General features: G+C 38.3%; 1 protein-coding gene across 2 annotated transcripts in view; it reads right to left on the reverse strand.

Annotated features, from left to right (window-relative positions):
• Positions 1–1,192: 1,192 nt before the first annotated feature.
• stat6 (signal transducer and activator of transcription 6, interleukin-4 induced) overlaps positions 1,193–19,715 on the reverse strand; it is a 22,890-nt gene continuing 4,367 nt past the window's right edge. Inside the window, exons 2-22 of one of the 2 annotated variants that reach the window (XM_005732641.1) lie at positions 14,695–14,840; positions 14,414–14,558; positions 14,015–14,095; positions 12,911–13,079; positions 11,240–11,340; positions 10,854–11,002; positions 10,099–10,215; positions 9,815–9,982; positions 8,875–8,962; positions 8,667–8,789; positions 8,404–8,496; positions 7,150–7,353; positions 6,981–7,075; positions 6,766–6,899; positions 5,109–5,258; positions 4,952–5,012; positions 4,828–4,872; positions 4,188–4,223; positions 3,940–4,002; positions 3,329–3,415; positions 1,193–3,229 (exon numbers count right to left, since the gene is read on the reverse strand). In XM_005732641.1, coding sequence (XP_005732698.1) covers positions 3,202–3,229; positions 3,329–3,415; positions 3,940–4,002; positions 4,188–4,223; positions 4,828–4,872; positions 4,952–5,012; positions 5,109–5,258; positions 6,766–6,899; positions 6,981–7,075; positions 7,150–7,353; positions 8,404–8,496; positions 8,667–8,789; positions 8,875–8,962; positions 9,815–9,982; positions 10,099–10,215; positions 10,854–11,002; positions 11,240–11,340; positions 12,911–13,079; positions 14,015–14,095; positions 14,414–14,558; positions 14,695–14,828 — 2,271 coding nt within the window. In that variant the 5' untranslated portion in view covers positions 14,829–14,840 and the 3' untranslated portion in view covers positions 1,193–3,201. Of the gene's footprint in view, positions 3,230–3,328; positions 3,416–3,939; positions 4,003–4,187; positions 4,224–4,827; positions 4,873–4,951; positions 5,016–5,108; positions 5,259–6,765; positions 6,900–6,980; positions 7,076–7,149; positions 7,354–8,403; positions 8,497–8,666; positions 8,790–8,874; positions 8,963–9,814; positions 9,983–10,098; positions 10,216–10,853; positions 11,003–11,239; positions 11,341–12,910; positions 13,080–14,014; positions 14,096–14,413; positions 14,559–14,694; positions 14,841–19,715 lie in introns of both variants that reach the window. The other variant, XM_005732640.1, reaches the window with a different exon arrangement.

Raw genomic sequence — 19,715 nt, forward strand, 5'->3', positions numbered from 1 at the left:
GTTCTACATCAGCTTGAGGTTAGAAATGAAAGAGTGCATGAGGTGTGACGGCTTCTTGCTGGTGTTAGCAAACACCTGGTGACTTCTCTTTTCTTAACTGTGCTGGGTGGCTCTCAAAGAGTGAGATCACTTCACTGGACAAGGCCCTCGGATATTTTGGGGGAAGAGACTGAACTCTTTAGTGTGCTTGTACAGGGCGGTGGATGTACACCTTTATTTTCATACAGTCTACACATGAGAGAATGAACTTTGAAGTTGAATTGGCCTGATGTCCCCTCTCTCTTCCATACCTCCTTCACTCACCCTACCTCCTCCCTTTGTTCACCAGGCAGCCACTCTGTTCCTCTGTCATGAGGGAACATCTTCAGCTGCTGGGATGGAGGGAAGGGGACAAGGTACCGAGATAAGTTAGCATTTTACAAATTACACCAGAGCAGTCACTGAACCAGATATGTAAGCTGATTCTCTTTCTGCTTCCTCTACATAATCTTTGTGTGTGTGTGTGTGTGTGTGTGTGTGATTTCCCTGGCAGTGGTTGAGTAGAAATTACATTTTAATGGCCTGTTGAAACTAGAACTTGTTTTCTAATGGGGGGAAAAAGCTTTGTGATGTACAGTGTATAGTGTTCTTCTTTTTTAATTTCATGACTGTTGAAACTGGACAGACAGGAAATATAATACGCTAGCTATGCAATGTCTCCCATTTGGCTAATGGATTATGGAAGCGACGCTGGTTATGTTATACAGCAATATGGTTTAATTCAATAGACAGCCTTTGTGGTAACAGGGATACCTTCCCAATCAAAATGCCATTGCTTATTTTTATATTTAAAAGAAAATCTGAAAATTATTAAGTTTCCAACTCCTGTTTTGTCTCCTTTCTTTTAGAGTAAGTGTAATAAAAAGAAATACAGGATTTAGATATATGCTTTCAGTCAGCATAGACCAATAAAGCAATTCTTATATTTATGCAGCAATCGTCATATAGTTAATAACACACTTCTCACTCCCAAACGAATCATTTCCATAAACAAATAAGATGAGATTGTGTACCTCGAAAGCTGTAATTCATCTGTCCGCAGCTGCTTGTACTGAAGAATATTTTCCACTGTGCAGTGATAACTCATGGATCTTGACTTAAGGGAGAAATGACCAATTTCTTGTAAATAAATTCAAACAAATGTTTTTGACTATTTACAGAAAAAGTGAAATTTTATTTGTCTCCACAGTGAAAGACTATAAGGATTGTAGTAGTATCCCCAGGGTGATATAAACAAAAGTCACTCCACAAGATATGAAAGGTTAAGTATACATATAACATCTGTTCTCAACATCCAACACACACTGTTATGTGATAACATGCACAGCACTGGCAGTGACGATAGGTAGTGCTAAACTTGTTGTAAAAACATCTTTTATGGGAATGACTGGTTTGGGTTAACATTCAATGCATATAAAAACAGCCATAATAAAATTGAAAAAAAAAATTAAAGCTCGGACAAGTGAGAAAACACTATAATGTGTCAGAATTACCGTTAGGTCCATGGGCGTTTGTACAACAGCACAATGTTTGTAGTTTTGCATCTGTGCTCCACCCCAGGGGTTTCTAAACCTGACAATCAACATGTGATTGAAGTGCAGATTTTCAGCTTTAATTCAAAGACTTTATCAAAAGTATTGCATTAAATGATCAGGAATTACAGACTTTTATAGACTATTCCATGGCAAACCCTCTGCTCTCATCCAAAATGCTGCAAAACTGTTTAAAATAGTGTTTCACATTGCAAAGGGACCCAAAGCAAACTGCTAAAGCGACCCAAGAGTTTGTAAAGGCAAAGAAAATAGGCTATACTTCAATGGCCAAGTCAACCACCTGATGTCAGCCCAGTACAGCACGATTTTCCTTCCTGTTAAGTGCAGAAATTTTAGTTTATCTAGTTATTTTTAAGCCTCTAAAATGTCAGTACTTTCCCGAACTGTTAATGCAATATTTTTGTTACACCCCTCCATTTGAAGCTACAAGTCTGCACTTCAATCACAACTTGAATATGTGATTTAAAAATCCACCGTGGTGGTGTACAGAGGCAAAACTACAAAGATTCTATTATTGTCCAAACGTCTATGGATTTAACTGTCTGTTTTCCTGAACTGCTTACTTAATAACATTATTGTTGTGCTTGAAAATAAAGGGAAATAAGGGGAAATCGGTTTGAAAATATATTTTTACTTTGACTCTTCTTTGGTATTTTTTTAGTATGCTTGGGCCATCAAAATGAGAACTTAAAAAAAACACGCACAGTGGCACAAAGTTCGTTGAAAACAATAAAACTAGAACTACTAAGTAACAGCTGACATTAAACAAGAAATTGTTTGATAGAACAGAAAACACAAAATTGAATTTTTAATTGACATACAGTAGATCTAATATAAACGTTGCCCATCACGCTTCATAACTTCTGACATTTTGCGCAGTCTGTCAGTGTTGTGACAGTCTCACAGTCACCACTGCCAGAAAAGGTGTTTATTCCTTAATGAGTATTTACCATGCGCTATATGCAGAGACTGAATGAATAATATACTGCAAGAAAAGTGAAAACACAAAGGGTTACATACAATGTATGACTAAAATAGACCAACATGCAATATACTCCAAACACTAATAAAACAAAATCCCCTGGTGTCTTAAAGTCCACTGGCCAGCAATGTCATGTGCCCTTGCCCTTTTTATACCCACTGTCACACTTATGGCCACTGTTGGAAAAAGGCGATAGTCTGTACAGTAATCCAAATCTTTTCCTAAATACAAGCAAAGAAACACACACACACAAACACACACACACAACAGAAGAGAAAAGAAAAGCAAAAAGAAAAGACATTAACAGACCTGCCACTAGGCAAGAAACATACAAAGTTCTTGTTGACATGCACACAAAGGCACAGATGGCTGCAAAAAAAGCATTTTTGTTCTGGTTTGTTCTCAGTTTTACTTTGGATTTAAACTGATTTTCTCCTCTTTCTTAACATGTTGAGTCCCAGACAAATCAAGTTTGTCTCAAAATCTTCACTGGTCGTAGTCCAAACTTTAGATGTTGAGAGTCAAGGAAGAGAATCTGCTCAAATGGTGGCACGTTTGTTACATGACAAGTCTGGCTTCAATCTCTAGCCGGCTTCTTCTTTGCTCAGCCCACAGGAAGACTCTAGATTAATCGAAAAAGGTCAAATCTGGTAGCCTAGAAAAAGAGAGCGCAAGCGTAAGATGTTACTGTCTAATAATCAGTCACCATTGCAATGGATGTCTTACAGAAATTAACCCAAAAAAAAAAACGTACATGGGCTCCAGGCCAGGATCTGTTGTTGCACCATCTATTATTTCATCAGAGAACTCTGATGAGTTAAACGGTGACTGGAACTGTTGCCTGAAAGAAGTAGCAATAGTTAAAAACCACAAAAATAATAAAATTTAAAAAAATAATAAAAATACGTATAGACCGCAGAAATCCACGATATAGATTCACAGATAAATGCGTGATGTAGTGAGTCCATGAAAGATGAACCGCGATGTGAAGCAGGAATACACGCATATGTATAGATGTTTATTTCCGTGGCACCGTTTAATGTAAATAAAATGTGAAAACATTTTATTTACATTACACAGACTGTCAAGTAGCATCGTAAATGTGGTACACAACAGCGAGTTACCTGTAGATATGCTGTTTTCAAGACGCAATAAAGAATATTCAAACAAAGTTGTTCACATTTCAATATTTTTTGTGCCCAGAATCTGAATATCTGATAATTTCTGATAATTTATAGATATTTATGTTGAAACAGGGAGTACGTGGTACAGAAGTGAAATATATAGAGTTATCACATTATCACTGGTTAATATGAACAGATTGCTCTAAATGAGATTAAAAAAATGTGTAGGCTTGATACTTACATAGAGAAGCTACTCTGTGAGGTTTCAGGCCCTTGTACTATAGGTGCTGGGGCTATAGGCTCCCTGCAAATGTATGTAAAATGAAAGGTAAGAACACAATGTGAAGCAAAAGGAAAGTCCAGATCAGTAGAAAAAAAAAAAAACAGTGGGTCAATCAGTTATTTAAAAGAAAAACACTGAAAGATTTAAATTAAGTAATTGGTGTGGATGTTGAGTATAAAAGAGAAATACATAAAAGCAACACTTACACATTGAAGCTAGAGTGAGGCGAGGGCATGGTATCCCTGGACATACAAAATAAAAGCACATAATATGAAGTGTAACCAAAGTCCAAGATAGCGAAACAAAAAAGGCAAACAGTCCAACAGCACAGCTACTGCAACATTATCTTTTCTAACTATTAACAACAAAAACAAAATGAGACATGAAATGAAACATGATCTGTCATAACTGAAGTATATTTTCTAGATTTGAAGCTTCAGTGCATTATGGCATTAAGCATAAATCAGGATGTTTAATTACACCACCTAATGTGATATTTATGCCACACCTACCTTAAATTAACAGTATTGTTCATTACCATTAATGTTAAAATATAATTATTGTTGTTATCGATGAACCTTCAAATGCACTGTTTTATAAAAAAAACATATCTATCTATCTAAAACTTCAATAACTTTTAGCTTTAAACACTAAAATGTTTGTGTTTTCTTATTTTCATGACAGATGACCTCATAGATTTCATTGTAAATATAATTGTGACTATAATTGGGTAGCATTGAATTGCTGCCTGTGCTAAATGACTCTTCCTTAAATAGCAGAGGTGAATGATGGGTTCAGCTGGTGGTATGGAAATACTGTACCATAGACTGTACAAGTGACACTCACATGTTGAAGGAAGATGGTGTACTGGAAGTTGGGCGTTGGGCATCCCTGCACACATAAAAAGATACACACACATACACATGACATGTTCCCTATATGTATTATTTTGTTATGAATAGATCCTTACATGCCGACTTTAAGTTGGAGAGACACAGGGATGTAACCCTCGTTGGTGGACAACGTAGGCTCTGCTTCAAACCACAAAAAAGACGTTAGTTTTTTACTTTCACTTTCTTTTCCTAAACTGAGAACATATGATGGTCTTTGTACAGGACAACCATTACCTGTGTAGAATTTTCTGAAAACGTCATGTTTAGGAAAGTCAGGATACAGATACGTTATGTGGTCAATGTCGCGGATGCGGTCCCCGAGGCCACGGATCTCAAGATCTCTCTTGGTGAAAGGCTGGATGTTTTGGATTTTTTGTCCCCCATCTGGAAAAAAAAGTTTGATCTGTCACTTCATGTTTATAACCGCCAATTGCAAAACGAGTCGAAATGCAGTGTAAAATGCAAATATTTTACACAAAAGTACTGGCTGCCAACAGTGCTACCCCTCAGCCTCCTAGTAGATGCACCTTTGGTACAAATTTGAAAACTGTAGGTGATTTTCTTGAGGTCAAAGTCACTGAGATTCAAGCTTCTCAAAGATTTTTAGCAGGTGCACATAAGGAGCTTGGAAAGAAAGTGACTGACTTCTTTAAGTTTCTTGAATACGTTTCACCTCTTATCCAAGTTGCTTGGTCAGTTCTACAACCAAAAGGTGGAGAATCTCAGGTATTTCAACCCCAGTTGGGGTTATCTTTTACGAAGGTCACTGACCCACTTTTAATCCCATCACAAGGTAAAAGCGTGGGTCATTACTGACAGAGATTTTGGGTGAAACCTCTGTGAGATAATGCCTCACCCTATCATGTGACCTTTTGAGGTCACCTGAATGCAAGATGTTCTTCTTGCACTTGCACTTTGGGAGGAACACCCTTCAGTATGAAAGGGAATCAGGAAAACTAGTGGACCACCTCTTGCTTTTACATGAGAGGCAGACAGGCTCAACATAGAAGAGCAGGTGAAACCACTGTGAGAACTTGCATTATGCTATCACGTGAACTATTGAGGTCACCTGAAAGCAACATATCAGTGAAGCTTGAGACTGCATAGTAGGTGGCAGAGAGTTGGTGTCTTAAGCCACCTGCTCTGTTTGATGGTTGTTCACAGAGAACACAGATGCCCCTGTTTCACTCCTCTTTCAAACCATCTGTCTTCTCTGTCCAAACTTTGAAAACTGGCATCCTCGGAAGAGTGGCCTTTATCCTTTAGGTCAGTGTTCATTTTGACAGCAGATTTTGCTTTCGTTTTATTCATAATCTTTTGACTAAAATGTTGTTTCGTTTTAGTCATAATTTAAACATCTAAATTGTTTTCAGTCTGGTTCTCCTAGACTAAATATCATGGAGTTATCCTAGACTAACTGTGATTTCTGTGAGTCGCTCCACAAAGTGTCTTATTTTCTCTGACATTAAATGTGAAATGTGGTCACATGTCTGCTATTCTCTTATAACATTTTGATACATTTTCGTGAGAAACAGGGAGCACCTGTTTCTTGGCAGCAGATCAGACGTGTGCATCTAACCTGACTCCACAAGGATTTAACGATTCAATCACTTCCAAACTTGTCCCGCCTATGTACACAACTTAATTAGTTCTGATTGGATCCCATGACTCAGGAACATTTTCATCATGTTTTTATTCATCGACAAAAGTGTCATCATAGTTTTTGTCGTCGTGCATTAGTTTTTATTTAGTTATAGTCTTATTTTTGTTAGGAAAAAAAAAACCAAGTTGTTGACGAAAACTATGATGGAAATTATTAGTCAAAGAGATTAACATTGCTTTAGGTGCTGAGATAACATTGAACATTAACCGGTGGTCTGTCAACACTTACTTTCAGTAGCAGACACATAAGCGATGGTGATGCCTCCAATTTCCGAGTCACTAAATCGAAGCAGGAATGTTCCATTGGGCCTGTCTTTGAGAATCAGGTGGAGATGCTGCTTCCCAATAAAACCAAATATCAGCCTGTTGGAGCAAAACACTGTAAGCTTTTTTTATCACAGGCTATTGACATTCACTGGTGAAACAGCAGCAGAATCTTCCTACCCTTCGCTCCAGTAGGTCTTCAGGTGTTTCTTGGTCAGCTCCATTACTCCCTCAAACCACTGCCAGAAGGTAAACGGTCGACCTGGGAGAACCTCCTGTAATGTTGAAAGGCACCGTAAGATTTGTAGGTCAAAGTGACCTGTGCCAGCAAATAGAAACACATGCGTACCTTATTAAACTGGGCCCAGGAAACCATCATGTTGCTGAAATCCTCATTAAAGTCGGGCTTATCAAAGACCTTCTGTGCCAAGAAGTGTTGGTTGTACTGGTCCAGGTTGTGCTGCGTCCCAACCTCAGATGTAAATTTGCTGTTGAGAGTGTTGTACATCATCCTCCACGGCACGCGGTCCGGCACCACAAAGGGTACTCTGTCCTGATGGCAGTGACATAAAGGCTGATAAAGCGAAAACACTGATACACATATATTTTTTTAAAATTTGTGAGGGGACGAGTAAAACCAAATTTAAAATGGAAAGAGAAAAAGGAAAATATATAAACGCACTATTATGGATGTTAAATGCAGACTTTAGAATTTTGGTGAACTGCGTTTATTCCCTCATGATAAATGTCTGCTATTTATTTATGTTCTATTTTTATGAAATTTCCACTTTCCCACACACAGGCTCTAGGGACACTCAACTCTTGCCAAGTTCAGGACATTGGGTCAAGTGTGTCACTACACTCATATTTTTTCCACATGACTGCTGCCACACCTCTTATTTAAAGTTCAAGTTCAATTTTTATTTGCCACATGCAGTGGCAGGTTGCCCTGCAGTGGAATGAACCCCGCCCCTGACCTTACACACACAACACAGACATCACATGGGGATACAAGTCAGAGAACGGTTGCATTACAGAAAAAAACACTGAAATATACACTACAATGGGAAAGTACAAGAGGAAAAAAAGAGACCTCTACTCATGCTGGGCTGTAGGAGGTAGCATGAGAACAGGAAACAAAAAAACTCCTCTGCACAGAAAGCACAGAAATGTCCACAATACAACATCATAGAGCACGTGACCAGCAACGGGGTTGGGTAGGGGATGAGGAGTAATCCCAGGCAACACAGCAGCCATCCTGCCACTGCGCTGACTCTCCAGCGCGGGCCCAGACCCGCCTCGTGTTCCCAGGAGGCAACAAGCATCGAAGGCATAAAGGATATGCTGTTAACTGCTGCTTCTCCATTTGTGCATTTTATAAGCAACAGTCACCTCCTAACAGCTGCCTCTGTGTTTCTTCCACCGCAAGGGGAAGTTGATATAATGCCTCGCCAGTCCCTGCTGAATTCCAGTTCAGGGGTGAAGTCGAGAGTATGAAGCACATATTGTATGTTGTAGCTTTCAAACACTTGTAACAGCAGAAAAGACAAGCTGCAATACTAAATGTAAAAAGGAAAAATCAAAAGAAGAACTTCACACTTACTCGCTCAGAAAATGCACAGTCCCATATGATGGTGGCCACAGCATTGTTGTCTTGACTCCCGTGAACAATAACAACCACTGGCTGAGAGATCACCTGTAATCAGACATGTTACGTTACCCGACCCCTTTAAAGTCACCGTAACTACACCGTATGTGTGCTCAGCATGCATTCAACAAAACAGATCATAAGTTAGCAAAATAACTCAAGTCAACTGTGTAATGTGAACAGTTAAACAACAGTCAGAATGCCGGATAGGGTCAAACCTGTATCCTGTACGGAGTCTCACAGCCTGTGATGTTGATCTCTGAGGAGAACAGGAGGGCAAATTTCTCCTCTGTCACAGACTCTGATCCTTTTCTGTCTGCTCTCTTGATTTTCTTGATGGACTGTTAAATCAAAAACAAAGTTTGCATTTCCCAACGATGCTGAACATCAATCAAATACGAGCTGTAAATGTAGACCCGCACATACCATGTTTCTGAAGTTGGAGCATGTGCTCTTGGTGGCTGCGTTGTGTTCTAGGACGGCCGAATTGTTGATGAGTTCACCAACATTATCACTGCAGGTAACATCATTTTATTGTCAGTTATTTCCTCATACAAATACTGGACAGTCAGTACCTTGATATTAACCACTTAAAGTTTTAACCTCTGTAGTTAATTTGATTTAATTATGTGCTAATCTACAAGATGCTAAAAAAACAAACATCCTGCACAGCCTCAGATCAAATTTACACAGCAGAAATGCTTGTTGACAATATGAGGTGTTCAGTGTTAACTAATAAATCTAACCAAACAGCTGACTCTGTTGTTAATGTTACTGTAGATAAACGCTACAATTGTATAGTTAGGCTTACTCACACTTTTGCCTTTCAAGTAAATAATAAATGGTTGCAGCTGATTTCTGTTATGTATCTACATTATTGTGTTAAAATAATGTGGGAAATAATTATTTTAAGAATTTTGGTGATTTTCATTTAACTGTGAACATAACATTTAAACTTTAATAACAACACAGCAAATAACAGGAGCTTTAGAAGAGCTTTGAAAGTTAGGTGTGAATGTTTCCTGCCAATTGTGCTATAAAGAATAAGAAAACATGCCCATAGTTTCCACACTTCCGATGTGGGGAAGATTGCAACATCAAGTACATGTTAGATCTTGTCCCATGCTCTGTTTGCTCTGCACAATTTTCTGCAGGTTCTTTGAGGCCTATTTGCTCTGTGTGGCACCTTTGGGGAAGCAGACACGCAGACCTAACGCTTCTTATGCATCCATGACAGAGAGCAGAGAGACCCAGCGATGGAGCTTGGTCACAGTTTTTATTTCTTCCCTCACAATTTGCCACAGCGAGGATATTCTGTCAAAGTGTGAGGGGATTTCAGATTCCAGCCCAGAAACACACGACTCACCCATGTACATTTGCCAGGTTCCTGGCCTGTATTTCATTAATGATCTGTGCCTTCACCAACACAGGCTTCCCAGGAGCTACCTTCTCTCCCAGCAGATATCGCACAGTTGTGGAGAACTTTGACTGTGTCTTTATCACCTGTGGGGGCTGCTTGTCCACTATAAGAGAGCTGAAAGGGTTACAGAGTTAGAAAACTGTCTTCTTCTTTTAAAAAAAAAGGTAATAAAGTGATTCCTTTACACTGCTGTTTGTGAGACAAGAAAGGAAACAATGGGACTGTGCTACCTTTCAATCAAAACCTGCACAAGTTGTGACAGCCCTTCCTGGAGCTCCGAGGTCAGTTCCCCAGTCAGCATCAGCTCTTGTCTCAGGTTTCCATTCATCCCAAGAAGCTGCTCAGCCCTAACAGAGAAAGTATAGAAAGAAAGCAAAAACAAACATCCAAGCTGGTAAAAAATGCAAAATATTTGTTTAATAACTGACCAATTTATACATTTATAATTCATACAGTCATTCGCCATCAGAGATTTTTTGTCTGTGTTAAATAAGCTGAAATCTGATGGAGTCATTGGAGTGTCCAGTGAGTGGTGGTAAAAAGTATTCAAGAAAGTGATTACAGTTGATCCTGAGGAGGGATATAAAAAAGGACTTGACTCTAATGGTAGATTGGAGATCACCAAATTCATCCAACTGCAATCCATCTAAAAGTTCTAATAATTCATATTTGAGCAAAATGAAGACTGAAACAACAGATCAAACCAACTGCCAGGCCGACTTTGCTACATCTGGATACTGATCAATAAAGTTTTCAAATAAATCCGAAAATCACTGAAAATATGCAGACTTCAAAAATCCATCTCTTAAACGAGAGTGCGGTATGTTACTGGATTGTGTGCATAAAGGTGCCCTCTTTCTAGTGTTAAACTTGGAACATAAAAACAAGTGTGTCAAAGACACTGAATTGTGGGTTTTAACCAGGACGGCATAAACCAATACCACAAAGGCTGTGAGTACAAACAGTGGAGTGGTGTGCAGCTCACCAGGTCTGCAGGGGGCTGAGGTTGTCATCAAAAGGAAATCCTATGGCTGCTTTGCGCTGCTCCCAACTCCACTCGGTCAGCCTGTTAAGAAATCGTTTCTGGCAGATGCCCAGCAGCTCCATAGACTCCTTCAGCAGCTGTGAACGTTTCTACAAAAGCCAGAATCCAAACACATTGCAATTTGATTATTAACTGAAAACAAGTAATCAAGTAATAACTGTTTATCTATTAACTACCAACAAAATCAAACAGGTTTAATTAAACGGGATGAAGATCTCGTCTTGTTCTTTGGTGTTAATAATCTGAAAATTTCTAAAGACATTAAGTGTAACTTCTCTCGAGGATGCCAGTAATGTTGATGACGGTAACATAAGCCCTTGGCTCACCGTGGCCATTGCTTGTATATTGTACTCCAGCTGTTGGATGTGAGTCTGAAGTTTCTTGATTTCTGCATTTGCAGAATCAAGTCCATTCTGCTGGAACGACCCTGTTAAAACAAGAAGCAACATGACATGTCGAGTCTTTCCTGCATTGTTGGGAAATGCTGCTTTGCTTTAAGATAAATAATAAAATGGAATTCCTGTGCTGTACGTAGAAAACGTTTTTTTCCCCTCAGAAACAAGCTTTCTGGCAAAGAAAAGATTGCACAACCTAAAGGTGAGTTTCTTTTGACAGACTGACTTTTATGTTGGAGACCTTAAAAAGGGTCACAGAGGGTTGGAGCCTATCGTAACTATCACACTGCAAAAAGTGGGGCGCACCTAATGTCTAATGTTTGAATTATGCCTAAGTGAAAAAGCCACATTGTAACCCCACTCAACACCCCACTTATTCAAGTTTGGATGTACGCGTTTGAAAAAAACGTTTGCATAATGCTTTCTTTAAAAAGTGTAATTTCAATACGGCACATGAGTACAATCAAAGGGTTTAACTGCATATATGTGTTCATTCATTCTGAAAAACTCTTGTTTTTTCTCTTTTGAATGTTTATTATCAGTCATTATTAAGACAAAAGTATTTTTATCCAGTTACTTGAGTAATAAAATGAATAATTGATAGATTACTCTATTACCAAAGTAACTATTACTAAAATAGCATGCAGCCTGTTTCATTTGCTCCAACTTTTTCTGACTTTTTTCTTTGTCCTTTACTTCGTACTTTAGACTGTTCGTCTGTTTTCATAGCTTTCTTATCAGAAATATAGAACAGATCATTTCCTTAGGGATTAGTATTCTGATTCTGATTAATCAGTAGCTGCAGCCCTACAAACAAAACAACCTTGTGGTTCCAACAGCTTCACTGCTTGAACAATTAAATGCATATAAAAAATGATATCTAACCATACTTCTTTGAGAACATCATGCAAGTACTGTTTAATGACCAACATTAAACAAAAAGCACCACGTAGAAATCCTTTGGTAGTGGGCAGCACCTCCTCTATTGATCATTCAGTTTTATTGGGTCTTCAAAAAGTGAGTGAGTGCTTCACATTTGATCTTACTACATTAAGTCTTGTATATAATTAGACAAAGCTTGACCTCAAAAACGGTTTGACACATCAAATCAGATAAAGATAAAAATAAATATCAACATCCCCAGACAATGGGGTTAAGGTATCTAAAAAAAAAACAAAAAAACGCCAACATCCACGTAACTGTGCCATCTCTACTTATTCTGCTTTGAAAAATGATAACATCTGCCACTTCCTACTGAGCAGACCAGCTAGAGCTCCATTCGCAGCACCTGGATTTTTTTAATTCATGTCGCCGCCAGAGAATGATCTTCTAAATAAAGTTTTTATGAAAACTCTTTCTTTTTCAAGCATTTAAAAACAAATCCTCCAAAAAAATTAACAAGTGGAATTAAAATAGCTGAACAGACTCAGAAGAAAAGGAAGCAGACAATAAAAAGAGATTATGATTTAACCTTGAAAAACAGGAACTCTGTTGATGTAAGCTGTATTTTTGCCGTTGAAGTCTTTTGGCAGTTATTACTGCGCTCTGACTGCTTACGGTATTTAATCATTCATGTACTGCTAAAGGAAAACATGCGTTTACCCTGTGAGTGTGCACTCTCAAAGTTTTGCCTCTCCCAGTTAAGCTCCTCTTGTATCTGGTGCATCTTTTTTCGGATCTCCTGGACTTCGAGCACCTTCAGGACCAGTTGGTCCACGTCCTGCTTGGACATATCGTTCGTCGGGTACGCTGGGTACTGTGCAGGGGAGGTCTATAAACAGAAAAAACATTAAATGGACTTGCAAAGCACCACAGCTTGACCTTTTTTGCTTTTGGGGGTTTTTTTTACACAATAGTTTACACAATTAAACATAAACTGTATCTGGTAAACACATCAGCTTCACCTGGTTCCCCCTGAGATATAACCTCGTGGCTTGTGACTGCCAGCTATCACCAGTGTATTTTTATAAGGGTAGAAGTAAACTTGAAACAATGATGTCTTGTGGGCATGAATTATGACTCATGACTCATTTTCTTTTATATAAAGAAAACAATGTTGTTTTTTAAATAACTACACAAATTTTATTGCCACTCATTGCATAAAACCAACGCCTCTTCTGGTAGATAATTCCTCTACCTAACAGATATGAAGTTCATTAAGGAAGATCTGTAATCAGACACCTATCTGCTTTCGTGGGTGTTAGGCTGTTTTTCTGTTCTTAAAACCGCTCGCTCTCACTACCACTTTCCCACACTGTCAATCTCAATAATGAAATAGTTACTCTAGTTCAATCAGAGCCAATCAGCCTCCACTTAAATCTGTGCTCTCGGCTTCCTCCCCCCATTTCCACCTCACCAACTTGCCACACCTGCAATAACACTGTTCCTATTGACAGACTCAAAGATGCTTTAATATCAAGGATTTGAACTGTTGCTACTACTGGGGATTTACGTTTCAGCAGGAAATCTATGCAGTGGGTACGTTGTAATCAAAAACCCCTATGAAACCCTAAAATGTAACCACCCTGGAAATATAACAACACGTCTGAATAATAAGAAATAATAATCACAGTATCAACATAAGGACGAAAACGAGAGATCGCCAAAATAGGCAGAATTGAGGTGAGGACGTGGAAAAACTTGAGGGATAAATACGTTTGCCTTTGGAAAAAAACTTTAGTTAGACTTAACATAAAAGGGACTTACTCCATTTATCAGAGCCCTCTCCTGCCTGAGGAGGTCTCTGACCATCAGTGCAAACTTCAGTGGCTGCTGGTGAAACAGTTCCTGTAAAATAAGCAAATAATACCACTAATTATAAGTATGCAATGCAATAATGAATGCAAATGATATCAAAGACAATGCATTCCTAACATGTATCTTGTAGCAGCTTTAAGGAAGTTTCTAAAGTTGTCATAAAGTCTACCAAGGTTTTTGCATTCTTCAGAAGTTTGAAGTCCAAACAACAAATGCTGCAGAAGGTTGAAAAATCTAAACAGGAATTTCTGCAAAGGTGAAATTTTATGGGTGATGGTAAAGCCCATAAACTCAAATAAAATGTCACTTTCTTTTTTTAAAAACTGATAGTTTCTTTGGCTTTATTACCATTTGCCTGCTCATCTGCATCAGCTTCATCTTCTCGACAACATTGGCATTCTGCTGAGCAACGGATTGCATCATGCTGATACCCTGGTCCAACAGAATTTGAGCTTGACTCTCTTGCTCTACCTTTTCCTGTGAAAAGTCCTCCCTGTGAGAGCACACACACACACACACACAGTCCCTTATGAATAAACACATGCAATATTTATTAAGAATAAACATGCATAATGTGTATATATAAACTATACAAGCATGTACATGTACAGTATGTGTGTGCATCATACCATCGTTGGTTCTCTATCCATTCAGATATGTAATGCCTGACTTCAATCGGGAAGGTGTTTGGTGGATAGAGGCTGCTGACTGTCTCATAAGACAGATGCTGCAATATCTGGGTCATGTGGATCCACTGGGCCATGATCACGCAGGGCTAGGGAGTAAAAAGAAATTACATGTTTCTAACCTTTCCCATGACTTTTTTTTTTTTAAACACAGTGGAACTAAACAGCGCATCTTTCTGATTTAACAGCATATCAACATTGAGGTGCTCCTTCATTCACCAGGAGACGCTACAGTCTGTAGTGTTTGATTTGATTTTTTTACTCTAGATGTCCATCCTGACACAACCAAGGGAGCTGTGCCTCCTCTGGGATCAGACTAGAGAGCTTTTCCTTGTTAGGCTAATGTGTTAACCACTGCTTTATGGGTCCAGAGGGAGAAAGAGAATACAGATCAAAATTATCTGAATGTTTGTCAAAGAGACAAGAGCTGGAATTTTTAGGTCAGCGTCACTCTTTATGGAGAAAAGGTTAGGTTTTTTAAATTTATCACCCAATATGATTTTCATCTCTATACATACATACACACACATGCAGTATGTAACACTGTTCGTGTTTTTAGAAACAAGCCAGCCATTGCTGTGATACCCCTTTAGCCCTAACAACCATCTGTTCAGCCAACTCTGCAACATGTGCTGAAAGCAGGCCTGAGCACATTTAAACAATGAGAAAAAAAACTCTGAGCTGCTCTGTTGACACCATATTTTATTTCCTACCTATCACTAGTCGCCCTTCGCTGCATACCAGACAGCACATAAGCAAAACAACAGTAACTGTGAATCTCTGTGATAGGCCAGTATTGGTTGGTCATACTAAGGATCCACTGAATAGCATAACAAAGCAACAAATTGATTCTTTTTAATTAATTTGTAATATCTGCAACAGATATCAGAGCTCAACTGCGCCAGTAGCAAACATGCACATACGCTGTTCATAAACAGTTTGCACAGCTGCGGAGATACAAATGTTTTTAAATGATCCTGCTGGGATCAACCAACTACAGTCTAACCGCACGCTTGTTTTTCTAAAGCTAACATGAAAGTCAGACAGTTGACCATAAGTTAAACTTTCCGACTGGCATGTTGATGAGCCGTTTGATTTTCACTGTAATACAAAGCCTTGCATATCTTTTGACAGTAATACTGTAATTATGTAAGTTGAAAAGGATTTCCTGATTCATTATTAATGTAAGTTGGTGGAAACATGAGGCACCTGTTGTAGGACCTCTCCAACAGAAATGATATGCTTTTTAAGGCGGTGTGAAACCGAGTCACGATTTCTGTTTTGTAACATTGAGCAACTTTTTTTTAAACTTTTGTATCTTAACTGACAAAACAAAGCATTGCGTAACGGCGTTTCCACCGAGCGAGCCAGAATTCCTCAAATCCAGCAACTATCACTCCACAGCTGCAGAGATTAGTGAGTGTGCACGTGTGTATTGGATTGTGTTTGCAGTGTTACATACTCACATGTATGTTTTTGCATTTTGAATAGCAAACTTTTGACAAAGTGCACTGCTTCAAGAGCCTCTTTAATATAAAAAAAAAAAACGTCAATTTTTATTATGTTACAGTCTCACATTTATCTTTTACTGAAAATGTAAAAAATGCATCATCTCAGTGTTGTGGCACTTTTCACCATGCTATCAAAAGCTTTGTCAAATATAAACAGCTTTTCAGATCGTTATCTTTAAAAATGCCAGCATGTTAAAAACCGTATCTGGCACAATCACAAAGGCAAATGTAGAAGTCTGTCTGTGTGCAGACATTTTGTAAACACAAAAACACAGCAATGTAGCAAAACACAGTAATAAAACCCAGTTTAAACATGGTTGTAATCTAAAAGCTTATCCGTAAAACTAACAGAATTGACTTGTTACCTGTTCCAGGAATCAAATTCTTCCAAGTCCCGGCATTCTTGTGGACGTTACGTTAATATGCAACACCCACGTAAACATTGCCGTAAATCTGACAAACCCCATAAAACCCACTCCTTCCCTATAAGGACAACACGCACCACTAAGGATGAGTCATAAACAGCCAAAGGAACACAACAAGAGATTCAAAGCTGTTGATCTGTTACAGACCAAATATGATCCAGCAGTAAAAGTCTATTCCACAAAAGTGCCACTCCTCAGGTCACAGAATCCCAACATACTTAGGTGCCATGCATCGTTACACAACAATGCAGCCAGTTTTAATGTTCAGAAGAAACTTATCATGTTAAGAGTTTTAGTAGAGAGCAGCTCACTCTAACCCGACACGATCATTTAGTGACCAGTCTTTATATGCTTATGAAGACTGCAACTACAGATATGATGTTTGATTTCCCCACTTCACTCGTGGTCGGAAAATGTATGGTAAATGTAATGTTGGATCCTGTTAATGCTGACACCAAGAAACCATCTATGAAGAGACGTTTATAACAGTAAAGGACTTTATAACTTTGACATAGTCCTACATGAATATGACTGAATATTACTAGTCAGATGATAGCAAATCGGTTGATGAATAAATGCACAAAGAAGCCGACACAATGTACATGTTTAATTTGAATTTTTACTATAAAATAGAAACAGCATAACAGAAATAACTTCAATGTACATGTGATTTCGTGTTCCTAGTCCCTCTGGTTGTGCTGTAACATTAGATTTGGGCAACACAGAACCCAAAACAGCTCAGAGGGAAAAACCCTACAGGCTGTAATACAGGGCTTTCTGCTCTTGTTTCTTGTGTTTTGACTGAATTGGTTCTAGAGCTATAATTATGTAGGTGTATGCAGGAGTATGAAAAAGACAATGGAATTATTTGAGTCTTTTCCTCTTGCGTTGGCCCTGTGTTTATATACTGGGTTAGTATATAAACACAGCCAAAATGCTGGTTTGTTCGACAGTTTTCACTGTCAAGCAGCAGTTTATAACAAAGTTCTTATTCTCTCAGTTATCTAGAACCTTGCCGTGCTATACTTGCTATACTGGTTGGGTTAAAGATTAGACCCTAATAATGACTTTGTTTGAGTTTAAGTGTATAATCCATCACTATCTTAGCCTTTTCCTCTTTAAGCTGCTTAACAAACATAACTGAATTACTGCCAAGTCAGAGGGTTGCAAAATACAACACCGATGTTTAAGAAACAACTGTCGCAGTCAATCAAAGAATAGCATCATAGCATATTTGTCAGATTACCAATTCAGGCTTTTAGTGGTCTCTGCAAGTTCCTGCCCCTTATGTCACTAGTTTGTAGATAGACGTGGAAACTCGTGCCTGCCTGCCAATTCCTTGCTTTCTGTGCCTACATTTTCTGTCATTTATTTAACATTTTTCCATTAAAGAACACTAATCGGTTTGTTTTTTTCAAGACTGTGCATGTTTGTATTGTGTGATTACACAATATTATTATACTAGCGTTATCTCAACATCAGGAGCCTGCTGCACGTACATCCCTCTGGTGTGCTGAACAGCTTTCCAGCATTTATCCCCTGAGAGTAACTCAGAATGATTAAGTTTCTCCTGTCACTATTTGGCCTCACAAGTTGACGTAGATGACAAAACTGCAACAGGTCCGGCTGAAATCGTTTGCCAGGCCAAATATTTACTTCCTATTTCTATGATAATGCCTAATATAGGCTAGATGTGAGTGGACGTGTCATATCATGGGAGTTTCCCCAGTTGGGAGGCGGGGGGATCTACAGTGTGGAACAAAGTTAAAGAAAGAGATCCCTTAAAATTGTCTTCTAACATGTAAACTTGCTCATATTATTCAATTCTACACAGATTATTTTATGGGAGTTTGCTTTTTCAAGCAAATCTTTATCACGTGGCTACAGTATTATTGTCTTTTCTGGTTGCATTTTCATAAAGGTACCCAAAATGTGCAGCATAGAGAAATCCCCCTTAAACGGGAGCACTGCATGATCAGCAAATGAAAACAGTAGTATTTATCTGACTGGCACGTTTGCTGTGAAATGTAACAATTTAAACGAGAATCCATCAGGACATGTTTTGTACTTTATCACTTTGTATTACTTTTCCATATTCATTATTATTATCAGTTAATGCATTATTCAAAAACCTTGGCCAGTGAAGGCTTGCAGTGTTTCAGAGACTACGCTGTCTGCAGACTGCCCTGGTGAATTCAGTCAAAATACGAAGGATTACAGACGCACTGCTACACAGACACTGAGAGAAAAAGCATTTCTGCAGAAGCTCATTCGCATCTTGTTGCTGTTGTGTTGATGGCCAAATGTGTCACCAGGTCAAGGTACGCTGTCATAAACAAACAGTGCCATAAAAAAAAACCTTTTATTTTCACAGCTCAACGCTTTGAATTGTGTAATAGAAACAAATATTCAGCTTTTCACCAGGGATACAATATATCTATTTTTTCTGAATAAACATTACTGGGTGAAATAGGGAAAAACCCAGACCTACCTGAAGACCTTCTGTTCATATCATTATATATGATAAAATCTGTTACGGGGTAGTCAAACCATAACTGGTCATTTTCCACTGGCATTCTCAGAAACCAATGTGGGGAAATTTGCTTTTCTTGTGCGATTGTTTTGAACTCGAATCGAATTATATGACTAGAGAAAATCCTATAATTTGGCTCATGGGAAGAAGAATGACTCCTTTAAGCCTTTTCGTTAACTTCACTTTCTAAATACACACCCTTCCTAACACAATCTCCTACCACTGACAGTAAATAAAGATTACTTCTAATTATTTCATCATTTCAATTCTAAATCATCCATTCAATTATTCTGTAAAATGGTAGAAAAAAACAAAACATCCCATAGAAGGTTAAAAATCTTTGGAAAATTTGTTCTGGTGATGAATTCAATTTAAGTCTGAAACAGCAGAGCGACTCATCAGTGATCCAAAGTACCTCCATATTTCAAAAACGTGTTGCTACTTTTTGTCTTAAACAATAGCAAATATAATATAATATAATATAATATAATATAA

Source organism: Pundamilia nyererei, unplaced genomic scaffold (genome assembly GCF_000239375.1).
Source record: "Pundamilia nyererei isolate P.nyererei 1_Seehausen unplaced genomic scaffold, PunNye1.0 scaffold00047, whole genome shotgun sequence".
Taxonomy (NCBI): Eukaryota; Metazoa; Chordata; class Actinopteri; order Cichliformes; family Cichlidae; genus Pundamilia; species Pundamilia nyererei.